At 47.9% G+C, this 18738-nt stretch overlaps 7 protein-coding genes and 1 non-coding gene across 8 annotated transcripts; 5 read left to right on the plus strand and 3 right to left on the minus strand.

Annotated features, from left to right (window-relative positions):
- Positions 1-3: 3 nt before the first annotated feature.
- GL50803_0016433 (putative Amino acid permease) lies at positions 4-1935 on the minus strand (the record flags this gene model as incomplete). Its single annotated transcript, XM_001706330.1, has 1 exon — positions 4-1935. The coding sequence occupies one exon, from the start codon at positions 1933-1935 to the stop codon at positions 4-6; it is 1932 nt and encodes a 643-aa protein (XP_001706382.1).
- Positions 1936-2023: 88 nt separating this feature from the next.
- Positions 2024-2095, plus strand: GL50803_00t0037. The gene has a single exon. It is a non-coding gene; the product is annotated as a tRNA-Pro (tRNA).
- A 91-nt stretch (positions 2096-2186) lies between these two features.
- GL50803_0040831 (Ankyrin repeat protein 3) lies at positions 2187-9329 on the plus strand (the record flags this gene model as incomplete). Its single annotated transcript, XM_001706329.2, has 1 exon — positions 2187-9329. One exon carries the CDS (start codon positions 2187-2189, stop codon positions 9327-9329), a length of 7143 nt encoding a protein of 2380 aa, XP_001706381.2.
- A 130-nt stretch (positions 9330-9459) lies between these two features.
- Positions 9460-13974, plus strand: GL50803_00113622 (Ankyrin repeat protein 1; the record flags this gene model as incomplete). Its single annotated transcript, XM_001706327.1, has 1 exon — positions 9460-13974. The coding sequence occupies one exon, from the start codon at positions 9460-9462 to the stop codon at positions 13972-13974; it is 4515 nt and encodes a 1504-aa protein (XP_001706379.1).
- Positions 13946-15940, minus strand: GL50803_0015145 (putative AAA family protein; the record flags this gene model as incomplete). Its single annotated transcript, XM_038045811.1, has 1 exon — positions 13946-15940. One exon carries the CDS (start codon positions 15938-15940, stop codon positions 13946-13948), a length of 1995 nt encoding a protein of 664 aa, XP_037901612.1.
- Positions 15941-15966: 26 nt separating this feature from the next.
- GL50803_0016931 (uncharacterized protein) lies at positions 15967-17190 on the plus strand (the record flags this gene model as incomplete). The annotated part of the gene is made up of 1 exon (XM_001706325.1): positions 15967-17190. One exon carries the CDS (start codon positions 15967-15969, stop codon positions 17188-17190), a length of 1224 nt encoding a protein of 407 aa, XP_001706377.1.
- Positions 17191-17245: 55 nt separating this feature from the next.
- Positions 17246-18250, minus strand: GL50803_0010221 (uncharacterized protein; the record flags this gene model as incomplete). The annotated part of the gene is made up of 1 exon (XM_038045605.1): positions 17246-18250. One exon carries the CDS (start codon positions 18248-18250, stop codon positions 17246-17248), a length of 1005 nt encoding a protein of 334 aa, XP_037901613.1.
- A 12-nt stretch (positions 18251-18262) lies between these two features.
- On the plus strand, positions 18263-18715 carry GL50803_0015144 (RNA polymerase II subunit Rpb8; the record flags this gene model as incomplete). Its single annotated transcript, XM_001706324.1, has 1 exon — positions 18263-18715. The coding sequence occupies one exon, from the start codon at positions 18263-18265 to the stop codon at positions 18713-18715; it is 453 nt and encodes a 150-aa protein (XP_001706376.1).
- Between the last annotated feature and the right edge of the window lie 23 nt (positions 18716-18738).

The raw sequence follows: 18738 nt of genomic DNA on the forward strand, positions 1-18738 counted from the left end.
AGGTCATCGCAGCGAGGTGACAGAAAGAGATATGTTACTAAGGGGAACAGACCTTTCACCAAGATCGGGAGCGTGGCTAAATCCGCGTCTCTCGTCCTCGTCCTCTGGAGCAGCTGAGGCCCTAGTGTGTGCCTGGGTCAATTGAAGGGACGAAGACGCCAGCTCCTTGCCCTGCGCCTGCTTAGCTTTCCTACGCTCTATACACCGAGCAATGGCATTAGCGCTTATATTGATTGCAAAGCATATAGCTACAAAGACAATCGTAAACAGGAAAGCTTTCCATCCGGAGATTATTGCGATGAATATGCAGACAAGGAATGCAGGCACCGTTACCAATAACACCCCCAGAATTCCACATGGGATGCGGTATAAGTCGTTGTCGGCACTGGCATGCAGGAGCTTGGGATGGTTGACCACCCATGGAAGATTGGCGTCTTTGGAGGCGTTGTTCATCTCACGAGCGGTTTCATCCAGTATATCTTGGACGGCGGTGGCGGGGCCGCTGGTAACGGTCTCCACATCTGCAGCAGAGCGGGGCTGTCCTGGAGAGCCTGCTGTATTCGGCGGCACATCAGGAACTGGGAACGGTGGCCCGTTGAGACTACGCTCCTCGCCGCGCAAGATATCTGAAATACCGGTCTTTGCTGTATCGGCACGAGCGGCAGATGCAATGGCCTCAATCGTCTCGCGAGTCGTATACTGGTTGATCGTTGGTGCCCGCTGCATTCGCTTGATAATTCCGTTGCGCCCATAGCGTGCATAGAGGAACCCGACAGTCTGAAAGAAAAGAGAGAATGCGGTCATGAGCCCGTTGACATCGATGAGAACAGAAAAATCCAGCATGCCTAAGGGGAAGCAAAGTATGGCAAGGACGATTATAGCTATACGGGGGATTGGCTCCCCCTTCTTCGTAATGTATTGCTTCATTAGATACTTCTTTCCTATAAGCATATTGTTCTCAGCCATCGCATAGATCTCCATAGCAGAGCAGAAGTGGTCTACGTTAAGGATTGCCACATTGGATACGGCACCGCCGACGCCAATCCATGTACTCAACCATCGCCCTCTATCAATTGACAGGCGCTTGGCGGCTTCAACAAACGCCCCGTTCATCCATGTGTCACTGTCCATGTCTAGAGACAATCCTGCTATAGTTGGAAAGAGATAAACGAGGGTAACGATCAACACCGTTATGAGCAGCCCGATAGGATACACCTTCCGGGGGTTTCTGACGTCATTCGCAAGAGATCCCATGCAGTCGTATCCAGAGTAAAGCCAGACCGACGTAGAAACGAGGCCGACCCAGTCTATTTCATTAATTGGCCTGGTGGCGAAGATCCTTTCTGTAGTGAACTGGGGGGCAGCAGCCCCGAAGAAGATGAAGAAGGGGAGGATAATGACTACGGACAATAAGATGGAAAACCAGTTAACGATTTCTATTCCGAAGCAGTTGAGAGTGGTGACGATTGCGTAGACTACAAAGGAGGATATCAGCCGTATCCATACTTTGTTTGGCAGTCCAAGGAGAGATGTCAAGTAGTCAGTGACGCTGGCAGCGTAAAGCGGATTGTCAAGGATGGTGAACAAAAGGCGGCAGTAGCCATTACACGACGAGACGAAGTGGCCCATGTCGGCTGTCCAATCAATAGGACTTCCGCAACAAGGAAACAGGGTTGAAAGCTCGGCAGACATCAGTGCAAGTGGGATGGAGATGAACAGTGGTGCAACGATTATAGAAATGATTGTAGCAAGTGGCCCCCCGGCGCTTATTGCCTCCTCGATGCCGAAGGGGCCTGCGGAGACCATGAAGAAGCCGACGACGATGAGCTCAAGCATCCCGACCCTTTTGACAACCTCTCGAGGGCCTGCGCTCGTCTGCTTCGACGCACCGGCGCCGGGGGTGAGGACGGTCAGCTGGTTGACGAGGTCTGTCATTTTTAAATTAATTCAGCACCATCTAAATCTTCGGCCCCCAAGTGGAAGCTGAACTATAAGCGCATCGTGCCGTCTGGCGCCTGGGCGTGGGACCATGGTCTAGGGGTATGATTCTCGCTTAGGGTGCGAGAGGTCCCGGGTTCAAATCCCGGTGGTCCCCGACTTTTCCCCGGCCTCGCCGCGGCCCGCCCTCGCAGCCCGAGCTCTCTGAGGTGCGTTCGGGCCGCCCCCAATTCGTCATAAAAATTTCGATGGCCAACCGCGAGGATTGGTTCAAAGCGGCAGCTAGCGGTGACAGCGCATATATCGCTCAGCATTTGGAGGCTGGGAAGGGGTCGCTGACCGATCGGCAGGAGACGGCTATGATGTTCGCGGCCCAGGCCGGCCACGAGGCCGTGGTCCGAATTCTGCTTAATTACGAGACCCTCTACGTCAACCAAGACGGTGACACGGCCCTTATGCTAGCTGCACGCCAGAATAACGCCACCATCTGCAAACTCCTAGCCACACGAGAGAGGACAATCCTGAATTCTGCAAATCGAGACGCATGCGTAGAAGCCGTTCTTGCAGGGGCATATCAGGCTTTTACAGTGCTCTACGAGCAAGCAGAACTATCCTCTGATCATAATGGTATGACCGTCTTGGACTATTCTTCAAGGATGAAGGATTTAAGGTATTTACGTGCTTTGCTTTCACGGAGCGACCTTCCGATAGGTTGTGTTTCAAATACGCTAGCTCTTGCACTCAATGAGCAAAGTCTCCAGGCTGCTCATCTTTTAGAGGCGTATCTTGCCAATCCTAGAAGCGTATCACCGTCGCGTAAGGCAAGCGTGCCAGCAGAGCCTGCTTCCCCAACAAGATGTACTTTAGAAGAAGACGATCGCGCTTCCACAAGCCCTCATATGCATGCAATGCCCATAGTTTCTGCTGCCGATGCACGCACCGGAGTCCAAATTCCGGTGACCATCCCCTCGACTATCACCCCTCTTGTTGTCGATCCCCCCAGTATTCTAGCAAGCGCGCCCACTTCTGTCCCCTCAGACCCCAATTATACTCCCGCGTATGAAGGACTACCCTCTAATGCTAACGACTTAAGAATACAGCTCTTCAATAGGTTATCACTGGAAGGCCTCACACACATTTCGGATGAGACCATATTATTCTTGGAGGCTCTATGCGATCAAGCCTCTAAGGCTCAGCAGTACAGGGACCAACTTGAAATCGAGATGAATAGCTTTGAACAGGACCGCGCAGCTCTTCTGCAGCAGCTAGATGACATGCGACTACTTGTCAGCCAATATGCAGAGGAAGAGAGTGCACGTCCAGCTGTCGACTGCTCTGCAGCACAAGTCCAGGCTTACGAGCCAAAATCCCCAATACATCTGGACATCAATGCGAAGCTGCAGCGAGCAAGAGAAGCATTAAGGCTATCCTATAGAAGGTTAAATATTCGCAAAGCTGAAGCAGCCACGTACAAGGCCATGAAGGATGTAGCAGTCCATAGTCTAGGGCCGCTTCTGGATGCCTACGGGTTTGTGTCAGCAGTTTCACTCCAGCCCTTCATGAAGAACGTACGGGAATTTGAGAAGTATATAGAAACGGCTTTAAGTTCTTCTGAAAAGGTCGAGGAAGTTATACCTCCTTTGATCAAAAAGGGAACTTGCTGCCTAGAGGATTTAAACGAGATTTTCCTCTCAATATTAGAGTCCACACCTAATGCTTCAGACTTCCTATCTCTCGATGCTCACAGAAAAGGTGCCATCAAGCCCTTAGCTGTTGATTTATCCGTTGGGTCGTCTCTCAGCTCGTCATCTCAACGTGTGGTATCGCCCCAAACAAATTCACCACCGGCACGTTTGCAGCTGTCTGCATATACTGCTGAAAAGGAAAGGGATATGATAGAGAAAATGATTGTTAGCAAGATCACCCCCACTTCTGTTGGTCTTACAGTTACTGACCTCCACAACGAACGAGATGGCTCCAGCAGCATGAAGCAGTCTGCAAACGTTGGGACAGATGAACCTGAGAAGCGCTCTATCAACTTGGATACGAGTAACTTACTTGGATCTGCACGGGCCTCTGCCTCAAAGCGTGAAGATGAGCCATGTGTCGAATGTCAAAGCCTCAAAATACAATTGGCAAAAGTCAGAAATGATCATGTAATGATTCAGAATGAGTACATGATCCTAGAGGCGAAGCTCGACGAAGTACAGAAGGCCTCCGTTAGGGAGCTCAGTGATTTGGCTGAGAAGCTATCAGCTAGCAATGAGACCATCCAGAATCTCAACAATGATCTGGATGCGCTTAAAGATATATCCAACAGAGATCACATCACAATTGCCGACCTGCGTACTCAGCTGGCCGAGAAACAGCAGGAATTAGATGATGCGCATACAGACTACGAGCTATCAAAGGAAAAGATAACCTCTCTTACGTCGAGACTAGCTGCTCTAGATACCACCTTTACTGCCCCAACATTTCTCGAGGCAAATAACGGATCATTTAATACTAGGATGTCAGAGGCTATTAAGCAGCCTGACCATGTATCAAAGGATAACTTCTTCTCGCTCATATCTATGAATGGCGGCTCCAGACGAGAAAGTGATGCATCCGAGCTCTGCATTCAGATAGAATCTCCTCAAGGGCCCAAACGCATTGACTCTGCAACGTCACCCGGGCATGCAACATCACTTTCAAATGCCCTGGATTCTGATAGTGCCCTTAAATTCGCAACCATTCCTCGCATCCCTGATATGCGGCAACGGCCCCATCGGTTGAATACTGACGTCAGTGATGCTACTTCTAGCCAGAACACACATCATACCAACCCGCTGAGAGATTCTGAGGATAATGTCAATACAGAGACTGTTGCCATGGACATTCAGGCGGTGTTATCGCCCCAGCAGGTTGTTGTTTCTCGTAGCAGAAGTCGGGTCCCTGATGCTGTCCCTCGCGTACCAACCGCTTCATCTCGAAAATCTGTTAAGCTCGACTCACTCGAGCAGGATGTTTCTAGATTAACTCAGGAACTAAGGGATGCCAGAGAAGCGGGGAAGGTAGCCACAGGAAAACTTCAAGAGATAGGGGCGTTCTCTAGACGAGTGAGTCTCCAATATGGTTGTGTCCCTCCGGAAATGCCTGCTCCTATAGCGGGAGCAGGAATAAATGGATTAGGCGAGTCAATCATCCGAGACATTGTATCTCTGGAAGCAAGGCTTAATCAGGTGAGCCTTTATAACCTGTACGACGAGGAACTCCGGACTATCTATGCTGAACTAAAGGTTGGCGGGTATCTTTCGTCTTCAGCTGGAGACTTAGTTCTGGAGGATTTTGTTCGTTCAAGAGGGCTTTCTAAGGCAGTCTCAATCTCACTCAAAACCGTTTCTGACATGAAAACAGCGTTGGAAAACAAGGACCGGATTCTGTCCGAAATCTCCACCGGTATGAGCGATTTAGATGCAATCATCTCATCACAACAGAAGACAATAAGTGAGGATAAAGTGCAAATAGAAGAGTGCACAAAAACACTAGCGGCACAAGAATCTTTAGTGTCTAGCCTCAAAGTCTACTTACAGGATCTTGGTGCTGCCATTTTCTCTATAGATTCCATAGAAAGGGAAACCGTTGATATGTCTGAGTTTCCTAAAAATGCCTCTGAGATTTTCACCTGCCTTACATCAACTGTGGAAGCACACTCAGCAATCTGCAAAGAAAATGCGCTAACTGCACAAGAAAAGCTTTGCAAGCTACAAGAGTTATTAGACAAGAAGGAAGAGGAGCTTCTATGGATGTCACAAGCATCCAAGAAAAGCGAAGAGACAGTTGCAGCACTCACTACAGAGGTTGCTGCGTTAAAGGACTCTGAGCGCAATGCAATTTTGCAGGAGAAAAACCTGGCAATATCTCTAGACGAGGCCCTGGAGAAGATCAAAGATTTGGAGCGTATAACAAGTCTTCCTCAAAAGCCTGATATCAACGTCGAAGCACTACAGTTTGAGGCAAGGCAAGTCGCAGAACAACCTTATCTTAACCTTATCAAACACATCACATCATCTTCAATATTCTCTAAAGCTGTCACGCCGAAATCCCTACAAATGTTCAAGGACGCAGATGGTTCTGAAAAGTTGTCGCCCAAGTTGTTGGCCAGCGTCCTTGATGAGCTATCACAAGCAGTCACTACCTCTGGAAAAGCCCTTGCAGACATGCGGCGACAGCTGCGTGAGACTACAGAAGACCTCCAAGCAGCGGAAGAAGAAATATCGCACAAGAACATACGCATTCAGACGCTTGAAAGAGAGATGCAGCGGGCCACTGACCATGTAGCAGAATTGGAGTCCATGCCCACTCCAGAGCCAGCAATTGATAGGGAGCTGTACATAGAAAAGGAGCTTTACCTGGCTTTAGAGTCTAAGGTCTCTGGGCTGTCTAAGGAACTTTCTGCGTCCTCACAGCTGACCACTCAGCTCAAGTCTCAATTGTCGTCCAAAGAAGAGCTTATAACAAACCTACAGACCCGCAATTCATCTCTTCTGACCGCTAAAACGGAGATTGAGGCAACCATTTCGGACCAGAGGGTGCAGCTTTCTGACTTGGAGTTACAGCTAGCGAATTCAAAACACGACGCGTCTCATTTTAAGACCCTCCTAGAAGACGTTAAGCTGGAGCTAAGTAACGCAAAAAGCGAGCTTGAAACACGGAAGAAGGAGATTGTATCCACCAAACGAAATGCTGAAAAAGTCTTGGCAGAGACCCATGAAAATCTATCCCATGCAGAATCACGGATAATGATATTGACCAAGGAACTCCGTGAGACCCAGGCAGAGATTGAGGACAAGGAAGAGGAGATTGCACGGTTGCACTCCAAACTTCGGGAACAAAGGGTTTCCCTATCTAAACAAAACGTTGACGCAACCGTTGGAGCTGGAGACCCTGCCGAAGCGGCAAAAGCCAAGCAAGAGATGATCCTTAAGTTGGAGATGGCGTTAGACGATCTGAGTAGTAAGACATCCGAATGCAGCAAGAAGACAAAGACCATTGAAACGCTAGAAACACAACTCGCTGAACTGACAAATAAAATTGCACTTCTTGAGGTGACCAAGACTGATACTGAGCTCAGATCGGCGCAAACTGCCGATGCATGGAGCAAGCAGACTGATGGTATCGTTATGCAATGCACTCAGCTAAAGGACTTCCTATCTTCAAGTAATGCAGAAATTCACTCTAAATTTGAGGCAGTCACGAAGAAACTGCTCTACTTCAGCATGCATGCGCAGCAATTAGTGTCCCTTCATCACACATTCATTCAGGAGCAAATGGAGCACAAAGCAGAAATAGAAACGCTTCACAAGCAGGAGTCTCTGCTTAGAAACCTGAGAGCTCAAGATAGCGGCTCCATAAATATGCTGAACACGGAACTAGCCGATGCTAAACGTTACTACTCAGCTCAGCTGGAATATAAAGACATGGAGCTAAATAGTCTTCGCGATCAGTTGTCCGTTAAAAGCAACGAGCATAATGAGTTAGCACTCTCCTTTGTTGCTCTAAAGGAAAGCCTCCAGAAGGCAGAGTCCCTACGGTTAGAGCAACAGAACATGATCAACGCTGAGGTCAATGCTACCGAAAGTGTTGCAATGCTCAGTGTAGAGGTCGATGCAGCTGCTGATGTGACATCTATGAAGAGAACTGAGATAATGCAGTCACCTAACAGAATGGTTAATGCTAGCGTAGAGGTCTGCAATAATGAGGAGATCAATCAGCTGAAAGTAACAATTCATTCCCTTCAAGAAGAAATTCAAGCGCTCCAGGCAGCGCGAGAAGAACTTGTCAATGAAAAGCAGACGCTGCTACAGCAGAATATCCTCTATAAAGAAGAAATATTCACAACTCATACCTTAATTACCAACAAGCTTGAGCCAAATAGTGTGTTACCAACTTCAAACCAGGACCTCTCTGTGATAGCCTTGGTGCAGCGTATGATCGCTAAAATGAAGAAGCTTGAGGAAGCGTCACTGCAGCCGGTTACCAACTATATTTCTCCAAGTATAGATGCGCCTGCTGTCGAGGTATCTGGCAATAGAAGAGAGAGACCCACAGGTGATCATCAAAGATCAGAGCCCCGGACCTCGTTGGACACCCTGCCTATAATTTCCAATCTCTTGGCAACCAAGATTGTTGAGGTAGTAGAGCTCAATCGCATTATCAGCGTCAAAAGTGATCAGCTCGAGTGGGTGGCTGACGCTGCCCTCAAGGCGCACTTAAGTGGCACTGACGTCCGTGATAGAGCAAAGATCCTCCAATTGACGAAAGCTCAGAACATTAAGGTAGACATAGAACAGCATCAAGGTGCCATTCTGACCATTCGAGATCGTGTTCTGAACTATATCCTATCGTCTCTCCCCGAGAAGCAATTAGAAAGTGGTCAGATAGCAGAGGAGCTGACGCACTTCATTAAGACTTTGGAGGATGAGCTCTCTGACACCATGAACACTCACTTACGGACCCTTGCTCAAACAAAAGACTTTGGAATCTCTGCGGTGGATCAGCACGATTCAGCAAACTTTAGAGGGCGACTTAATAAAGCAATTCAAACTACATCAAACTCACACGAGAATGCAACCCTCCAGGAACTTCACTCGCTGCAGAACGACTTCGATGTCTTGAATGTTTCATACTCTAACACCACCGCGGCCCTGAATGAGGCAATGCTCAAGAATCACGAGCTTGAAAGAGAACATTCTGATATTAAAATGGCCTTTCTGGGTCTTCAGGAAGAAAACAAAAAGCTGTTACAGGAGCAAGAGAGTCTCCATAAAGACATTATCAACCTACGTGCTAACTTCAAGGAAATTCACAACAATAATTCACGAAATCGCGCCTCCGATGCTCGTGACTCTGCCTTGCAAGGGAGCACTCACAAGCTTTCACCGTCCATTCCGCCAATCAACGAATCAATCTCTCATGGGATAGATCTGTTCACTAGTGTATTTACCAAGGGCTCATTTAACACTCAAGAACTACGGAAGATGGCATTTGAACATGCCGAGCCTATAAGTGACTGCCTGAAATGGTTAAAGACAGCACGCAGCACTTTTGATCCTACACTCGTCAGCTCTGCACAACGGCCTCTGAATGCCAGCATCGTCGCTGTGACGTCATCTATTTTAGAATCTAGTATCATTGGGCCTGCTGGGACAGCTGCCTTCAATCTTTCACCCGAGCATATGGTGCGTGACACTTCACTGACAAAATCTCCAAGACCGAAGGAAACTCCAGTGAAGCTACACTCGTCTTTGACAACCAGTACGCAGGGGAGAAAGAGCGAAGTGTCTCCTAGACCCAGATTTACATCTAGCAGCAATGTATCGCGCTCCCAGCGAACCAAGGATACGGCCTGAAGAGTTTGAAAAAGCACATTGATATTTCAGTTGGTTGATATGATAAGCAAATGTCGAGGATGTAACTATACGATTTTAAAACGCCGTCCAGAGAAAGACTCACAGGTTACTCAAAGCTGGGCGGAAAAAAATGGATGCCAGTAAATGGTTCAGTTACGCTCGTTCATGCAACTATGTTGAGCTAGAGAGGCACATGGATGAATATGCAGGGCAGACGGATGCCGAGGGATCGACTGCGCTTATGATAGTCGCCGAAATGGGGGCCGTGGAGTGTGTCCGCCTTCTGGCATCGAAGGAGATCTGCATCGTGAATTCTGCGGGTCATACTGCTCTATTTCTCGCAGCTGTCAACGGACACGGTGATGTAGTGGATATTTTGGGTCCCCTAGAGGCCAAAACGCTAACCAGTAACGGGGAGGACGCTTTGATGTTGGCCGCGCGCACAGGATCTTCTGCGGCGGTTCCTCTGCTCAGTCCCTACATTGATCTGCTTCCAAACAAAGATGGGCTCACTGCCCTCGAGCTAGCTATCAATAACGACGCCGCTGGCTTCGTTCTTGCTCTAATTGAGGCCCGATCTCTGCCTCCTTCTACGGTATCTTCAGCCCTTCAATATGCTATTTCTAAACATGCTCAGAGATGTACGGATGTCCTTAAGAGGGCAATGTCTATTAAAGCAGGGCAGCTGAACATAGGAATTGGTAAGCCTTCTTCCAGAGGACAAGCTCTTCAGCCAATGGCCCCCTTGTCCGATAGTCCTGCGAAAGGTTATATAGATACTGACGATCCGACCACTATAATGAAAGCGCTGAGCAAGACTGCGCGACCTATGTCTGCCGGGAGCATATATGCAGGAGTGGGTTCTGACAGAAACTTTTCCGGTGTTACAGCAGCTGATATGAACATGGTTCGCAGTCAACAACGACCGGCTTCGTCTTCGGCCGCTCGCTACCGAGCTGGCAAAAGCGTGGCACAAGAGGCGGGTAACGATGTAAGCATGTCTACTGACACTTCTGTCCTGCAACGAGGGCTCGCTGCGGCTCAAAGGAAGATTGCTATGCTGGAAGAACAAATACTTGAGCGAAACGTTGCCGACTCTAGGGCTCATCTCAACGAATACGCATTACAGATTAAGCAGCTCACAGATTTGAAGAATAGAAACGCTAAAATGTTGGACGACATGCAGAACCATCTGGCAGACGCTATTGCCGCCACGAAGCGAGTGGAGTGCAAGCTCATGGTTGCGGAGAGGCTCGCTGGCGAGAATGCTGAGTCTGCCATGGAGGCACATAACACTAACGAGATTGCCTTGCGCGATAGCTTGGCATATTTGCAACAACAGCAAGCCTTCATGGAGGCGCGATCAGAGCGCCAGGGCATACAGCTTGAGTCTCTCTGCGACACATATCACAAGATGTCTGTGCAGCTCGTCAACCTATGGTACCAGTTGCCCCCAAGCAAGAACCCCATAAACGTGGTCGAACTTTTGTCAAAACCTGACTTTCTTCCCAGCAAAGACGAGTTGCCGGTTATGGAGAGGTCTGGTACCGTCACAGACGAGCTGTTCACTTGGCTTTACCATAAGATCTGCTTGTTGGCTGACAGTCTAGTCATGGTCATCACAGACGCGATACCTATGGTGGAGGCCAGCTCTTTGAATCATGAGATGATAACTGGTGCTTCCGAGGCTGCCTTTTATCGCCAGTCCTTAGCAGCTTTGAAGGCAGAGCTGTTGGGCGCCAGGGCTATTATTACTGAAAGAGAAAGCATGTTGGAGAAAGAGCGTGCCTCCGTAAAACAGCTTCAACTTAGAATGCAAGAGCTCAGCACTTTTGGACTATCTAATGAGCAGCACGAGCCAGATCTCATCGCACGTGCGTTTCAACTTGAAGCGCAATGCACTGACCTTCAAGCAGAGAATATGTCTTTGAAGCAGGATTTGGCTCATCAAGCTGCGCTGCTCAAACACTCAGCAAAGAATGTTTCAGCAAGCGATGTGATTACACGCGCAAATGTCAAGATGTACACACAAGACAGCGATTTAGAACGTCTTCTAGCAGAGAAGGATATTGAAATACAGAAGCTTCGTGAAGAGATTGAGATACTAAACGGGCGCTCAAAGACTTTGAAAGGAGATGCTCATGAAGAGCGACAGAAGCTCCTAAACGAGATCTATTGCCTAAGAGACATCCTTTATGGAGAACAAGGCGAGATTAATGAGGTCTTGAAAGATGCTGCTAGTAATCTCAAAGACCCAGACCTTTCAGACCCGTTGGACAATAAGAGACTTATCAAGACTCTTCGGGAAACCGTTATCTCATTGGCACGTACGCTTCGTCAAGAATCCCTGAAGCGGATAACTGTGTCCCCAGACTCTCTAGAGTTGCAGGACAGAATTTTGGCTCTTGAGCGTGAGAAGACGGCATTGATGAAGGACCAAGCAAAGTTGAGAAAGGATCTACATGCGTGTGAACAAGGCGCTGAGGAGGCCAGAAGAGCAGCAGAAGCTCAGGACAAACATAATTCCATGACCATTCAGACACTCCGGTCTGATTACGACGGTCTTCAGAGGAGATGTGCAGAACTCTTAAAGGCCAAAGGCGTTCCTCTTCCAACTGACGCAAGGGGCATCCCGAAATCTGCGACAGACGTTTTGTCTTCTCTCCACAATGCTACGGCTTCTGGTGACTTTTTAGGGCCATCATTCACGTCCCTGGTCCTTGACGCAGCGACAGAGCCTCCCAGATATGACCATCATAACTTGATGGTAACAGAAATGGGGATAGTCGAAAGTGTCTCTGCTACCCGCGGACACTACGCATACACTGTTGCTGCGGTGCAGACCGACCCCTGTGTTATAGACAAGCACGCAGAGTCAGTGATCGCTGAGCTGGATCGGAAGAATTTAGAGTTGTCCAAAAAGCTGTTAGGACTGGATCAAGAGCTAAATGATGCTAAACGCGCCCTCGGAGCCGTTAATGACATTGACCTGAATGGAATGACCCTAAGAGAATACGTAGAAGCACATAAAAAGCAGGATCAATCCCTAACAGAGGCAAAAGCTAAGTTGGCTGCACTTCAAAAGTTAGAAAAGGACCATGACAAAACTCTCAATGAGAATCGCACGCTTGAAGCAAAGTGCCAGGAACTGCAAGCAGAGCTGGGGTCTCTTCGCGCAAGGATCGACAATGCAAGGTCTGAAGATTCAAATAAACTCACCATCAAGTCGACCTCCATAGTCCCAAATGTGGGTAGCACAGGGCAAGCACCGTTACCTCTTACCCCTCTTAATGCGAACATACTGGCACAGTCGAGTTCCAAGCCATTGGCAACTTCTATTGCTGATGCTGGCACAGACGATCATACAGAAGTGCCTCACAGGTCATTCAACTCTAGCATGCTGGTACCATCGTCGCGACTTGGCGAAAGCATGACAAGGACGCGCCCGAGCTCGTCAAAAATGGGCGCCATGATTAATAATATGGAGCACAATATGTTAGCGATGGCATCGTTGCAGAGTAGTAGAAACGGGTCCAGGGCTAATTCTAGGACAAATTCGCGCTCGAATTCTCGTGGTGGAACCCAGTCTCGTCCTCTGTCTGGCTCTGCATTTGGTAGGTCGTCTATGCAGAGCACCGCCAAAATGGATGGAAGCATGGTCAACTCTTCTACATTGACATCGTCCAATGCACGAATGTACATTCGCTCCAATTCCAACAGAAGGTATAGCTCAACTGCGTTCGGCGGTCCAGGACACATTTCCGAGTTTTGTGCACGCCCAGAGCGTCCTCGGTCCCCTGCCGCAGTCGCGGCTAATAAGCTCCATTCTAGGGAGGTTGCTCTCAACCTTGGTCCCAACAGTAGGACCCCCTACTCGACCCCTCTTATGGATGCTGTGGTTCGACGCGACATGTTTGGGGTGGAGTCGGAGATGGGCCACGCAGGGATGCAGAAGACCGATGGTACCACTGCTCTCATGCTAGCCATAACGTGTAATTTTCCCGAGGCAATACCGTTACTAATGAATGTGGAAGCAGGCATGAAAAAAGACAACGGAGACACAGCACTGTCCCTTGCAGTCCGGGCAGAGATGTACGACATTGCTCGTCTCTTAACTCCTAGAGAAGGCTTGGACATCTCTGGCTACTCCAAGGAGAACAATAGGATCACGGAGTTAATGGTCGCTGCGGCCAAAAACGACGTGTATACGGTTTGGTGTCTACGCTCGCTACAGGGCGGACTTACTGATCTCAGTGGACGCACAGCCCTTATGTACGCAGCTAAAAGAAGCGCTGTCAATTGTCTGAAAATACTGGATGCTGAGGTCGGACTTAAGGACAACAACGGGGAGACAGCCCTTATGATGGCTGCATCGATGGGATTGGTAGAGGTGGTGAAGGTCTTAGCGCCACTGGAGCATTCCATTCAAACACCGGTCCACCATCCTAGTGGCCACAAATGTACGGCGCTCATGCTTGCGATACTAAACAACCACCTCCATGTTTGCCATTACCTTGCACCTTATGAGGGTGGTCTGAGGGATGAAGATAATCAATCAGCGCTCGACTATCTATTGGCCAACAAGAGTGCTGCAGACAGCGACACGTTCCAGCGTGTTAGAGCCCTCCTGATGCAATGTTGTTGATGCTTCCGCACAGCATACTGTATGTGATTGGGCGACGCACTGCAGTGGTTGCTCCATCGCTGTAAATATACACCAGCTCCTTGTCTAGAATGCCCGCCTCACGCTTATTCATTGCTTCGAGCTCGTTTTCGACTCTCTCATATAGGCTAAGGACACTAGAATCTATGTCTGCATATGATTTCCACTGAGCGGGACTGGAGAGGAGACGATCCCGCATGCTCTCAAGGATCTGCAGGCTGTTAGTAGGCACACTCCGGTAAACGGTATCCCATATTTGCGTACTTGAAAGAGTAAAGTTGTGTCCAAAGCTATCAGTTCCAAATGGCGTGGGAGCTCTCTGGGAGTTGAGGGTGCTTGAATTGGTGTGAGACATACGCCCCTGCGGATCGTCAGGCTCTTGTGTTAAGTTTATAGAAAGCCCAATATCATAGATAATGGAAGCAAGAGTGATTGATGAAAGACGTGCAGCAGGCGGCATTATAAGAACGTTGCCAATATCAGGCGTTCCTAAGCTGACCATTGCAACAGACAGTGGGAGCAGTTCGCTCGCAAAGAGAAGGCTGCGGGCCCCAATACTAGCCAAACAGAGGGGGGAGGCAGTGGTGTAATACGTATCTAAAGGCAAAGTATTTCGTTGTGACAGGGTTCCGAGACGGATTGCCGAAGGATAGAGCAATGAGGTGTAGATGTTATCATGTGTTCTTAAAGGTAATGGTGAGTAAAGAAGATCAGTGTTCAGCTGCACCAAGGCAGCCAGCACTAACCTCTTAGTAACGTTGATTACACTCTGCTGATAGATGGAGGAGATTGTAGTTAAAAAATTAATGTAAACATGATTGGATACATGATTATCAATGTCAAATTTTTGAAGCAATCCGATTTCTGCTGCATGATCTTCTAAGCGGTGTACTGCCTTTTCAAGTTCATCGTCGCTATAGTTCAAGAATGAAAGCATAGCAATCATAATGGCAGTGGACCGAACTGAGCGATCCAATGGGTTCAAATTGTTTGAGTGGAGGAACTTGGTCAGGATCTGATCAGAGGAGTCATCGTGACGAGTGTGGTGTGTAGATATTAGATACTTGTAGTTCTGCGTGGCCACAGCTCGTGCCAGGTCAATATAAGAGGAGGACGATCCTCTCAAAAGCTCTTGTATAGCTAAGTCTAGTGACGTGCACTTGTGTAAATACACATGTTCTAATGCAGTGGCTAGTGTCCGAACATCGCCACTCACCGCTGTCAGCGCAGTAGCAATAAAGCTCCGCATGCTCATCCCGGCTTGTATCTTGAACCTTTTCTGAAAGGCAATAGCAACCTTGTCCGCTGCGGGCATTGCTAGATGTACAACGGCAGAAAGCTCCCGAAATTGTCGTACATTACGCGCATATGCGTCGGTTGCTAGCAAAATGACGGGATGCTGTCTTCTGATGAACTTGGAGAGTTGGCCTGTTTTAACCTTTTTATCATAAGAAAGCAATCTTCGAAATAAATTATTTTGATACTGTTGAGTACTAAAGCAATCTATATTATCAAGAATTAAGATGTGCCTGGGCATTGAGGGCTCCTTCCCTGCTGCCCGCATGAGCAATGGGTTAAGCGACGAACTCTGAACCCCGAAGATAGACTCATACAGGCGTGGATCCTCCTCGTCGATGCAGTCAACAAGTAAGGGATCATACCCAAAGGCCCGAGAAACATACTTTGCTAAACTAGTCTTTCCCACTCCTGTGGGCCCATATATAAGCAGACACCGTCTGTACGGAAGGCCATTCTGAAGTGTCCGAAAGTGGTCAGACCAATAGCGCTGACCTTTTGAAAAGATTGCCGGGCCTTGTGTCAAACGTTGTCCACCTGTACTTTTGGAAAAATAGAGCTCCCATAAATGCATCCATCCATAGATAAGCTCTAGCGAGTCATCATCCATCACAAGGTCTGTGTAGCTCTCTAGGAGCACAGTGGAAGTCATTCTATTTATTATTAAAAAGCATCTCAATGTCAGCAGAGCCCGCTGATTATCCGCACAACATTGGGGTCTCTGAGCGAGTTTTTCAAGAGTACATAGATTGCACAAAAAAGAACGACGCTCTAAAGTTTATAACGATCACCAATCAGGCGAATTTACCTCTGTCCAAGTACAAAAAGCACTCCTTAGATGAATACATGGCCATGGAAGAGACACAATTAACAATCTCGTACTTCTGCCATAGAAGCTTAGTCGAGGGCGCGCAGATCACTGTTGACGAAATCAACCTGGAAGGGGAGGCGTCATCATACCTTTGCTTCCGGAACAGTCGAACAAGCATGGAGATATATTTTCCCATTATATCAACTAGTACTCTTACTGTGATTTTATTGCAGAAGCTCACTGTCTATGGATTGGGGTCGCAGCTCGAGCAAGCGATTAAGCAACATGTTAATGATAGAATTATCAGCAAACTATACAGTTACTTTTGCATGGGGCAAAACGATTCTCTAAACGCTCCCAAGAAATATGGGTCTATCTGCAACTTCTTTTTCAATATCGTTAGGCAGTGTTTGCGAATAAATCCTGTTGGTCCGTGTCTATACTGTGGATCTCCAATCTATGGACTCCCTGGTCGCGTTTCAGCTGCAACCGGAGACATTCATTCGGATATTGCAATTGCCGTCAACCTGAACTTTCCCTTAGAACTGTTCGGCTCGGACACGTTGGAGAAGTATTACCCATCGCTTGAGAGCTCGTTGCCGAGTCGCCTGTACGCATTCACGGAGATAGGAGACTCTGGGGCATACACCCTCCCATTCTATACTCATCCCACCTTGGTTTTGTGCGATAACTTTGTGGATTTGATGAATGTGGTTTACGCTGAACAAGGAGATTTTGTTCCTGTCGTGAAGTCCAAGTATAACACTTTCACGGACGATGATGCTGCCATGGACCTTGTAACCTATGAATTAACTAAGACCAAATCCGGGCTTTCCGTGGAATTAAAGGGAGAACAGACCAATATTCCCCGTCCTAGTCACAGCACTTCGCTGTTTTACCCTTACCACAATGCATGTGCTGACACCATCAGAGCCGTCCACGATAGGATTAATAAGGATGCAGTTTTGGGAGAAAACACAGAGGAGCTGAAAGAGCGGGTGAACTCAATGAATACTTATTATACCAAAGTTATCAGGGAGGTACGAGATAAGCTTAAGGTGTTTGCAGCGCAAAATCGCACTGGAGCATAGGCCACAGCACCTTTCTATTCCTTGCTTATTTTATTTATGCATTACCGAGGCTGTTTTATTCACTGTGTATGGCCGCGACTTTCTGCTTGTGCTCTGTAACTTTTTTAAAGAAGAGCATTCGATTCAGGGCAGTAGTCCCGCCACATGGTGCGTTAGAGACTAGACTAATTCCTTCCATGAGCCTATCGTCAGTGAGTGGTGTAGTCGTTGCTAGTGGTATAACGTATAGCTTGGATCGTCTAATTGGCTCCCCTAGATCAAGAATTGACGAGATGATATCGGGAAATGGATGGATAACTGATCGGTATTTCCAAGTATTGCTCACACTGACACATGCAGCCTTCTTATTAGAGAGGCGTGACTCGTTAAACAGCTGGAGATTCAATGCTGGCTTCAAGACTACTCGGCCGTTTGTTGGAGAGCACTCCGGGAAGAAGAGAACAGATGCATCTTCTCCTAGTTTTTCTAGTCTGCTGAGAATACGCTTGAAGCTATCAATTGTGGCTGCCGATGAAAAGTCTATGGAACTGACGTTAGGTGGTTCTTTGACATTTCTGCAACGCTGATCATAGATGCATAGAAGAATAAATGCCTTGACCGGTGTCTCAATCCTATGAGTCAGGCCTCCTCTGTCTTCTGATGTATACCAGGGAACATGCACGTACGTTGGAGAGAGATGATAAATGTATATGAGTAGGTCTGTCGGGGTAGTAAGATTACCAAACAACAAAGAATACTTTTCTGCAAAGACCTGTTGGGCACGGTTAGTCTTTGTGGACTTGAATGCTGGCACACGATAGAAGCCGTTCAGGATAAGCAGCAGTCGAGCAAAGTACGTGTTTATACACCTCATCCTTACAATGACAGCTGATAGGTACCACAGGAAAAGAACTTGAACAGTAAGAGGAGCTCTTACTGTAATCAAAAGGGGCGCCAGAAGGTAAGCTCTAAGGAAGGCCCAGGATCTCTCAAGCATCCCCCAATCAGAGGTTGCAGGGACACGCTCGTCAAATGGACATCTCCCCGTGATCTGATCGGCCAGCCCGTGGTATTTTTCCATTTAATTAAAGCAATGTCTTTGTACAGTAGCCGGTTTAGCATTGCGTCCTTCGACCCCGAGTGCGTCAAATACTACGACAATATAGGAAGGGTGCTACTAGAGTCCACTGATGACCCTGATGTTTTTCTGACCCTCGATTACAATCTCGAGCTTTATCCCAAGTTGAACAAAAACGCGCGGTCACTGGAGGTGCAGATACTCTCCAGTATCTCATATCAGGACTTCAATGTTAGTGCAGACTCTCCTAACTATGACCCAAAACTCTCCGAGATCCTTCACGACGCCTACCCAGACTTAGATTATGCTATGCACGGCACTGTATTTGAGTTTCGCGCCGTTGGCGATAAAGTCGACATGTTCATATCTTTTGGGGGGCTCATCGCCAAGCTCCAGGCGCCAGCATTCAGGCTTGAGCGCTTCAAGTTCGGCATGAAGCTCTATCTATTGTGCTGCAATACTATGTGAACTGAGAGTCTAACTGATTTACT

This window comes from Giardia intestinalis, chromosome 1 (assembly GCF_000002435.2).
Source record: "Giardia intestinalis strain WB C6 chromosome 1, whole genome shotgun sequence".
NCBI lineage: Eukaryota > Fornicata > Diplomonadida > Hexamitidae > Giardia > Giardia duodenalis.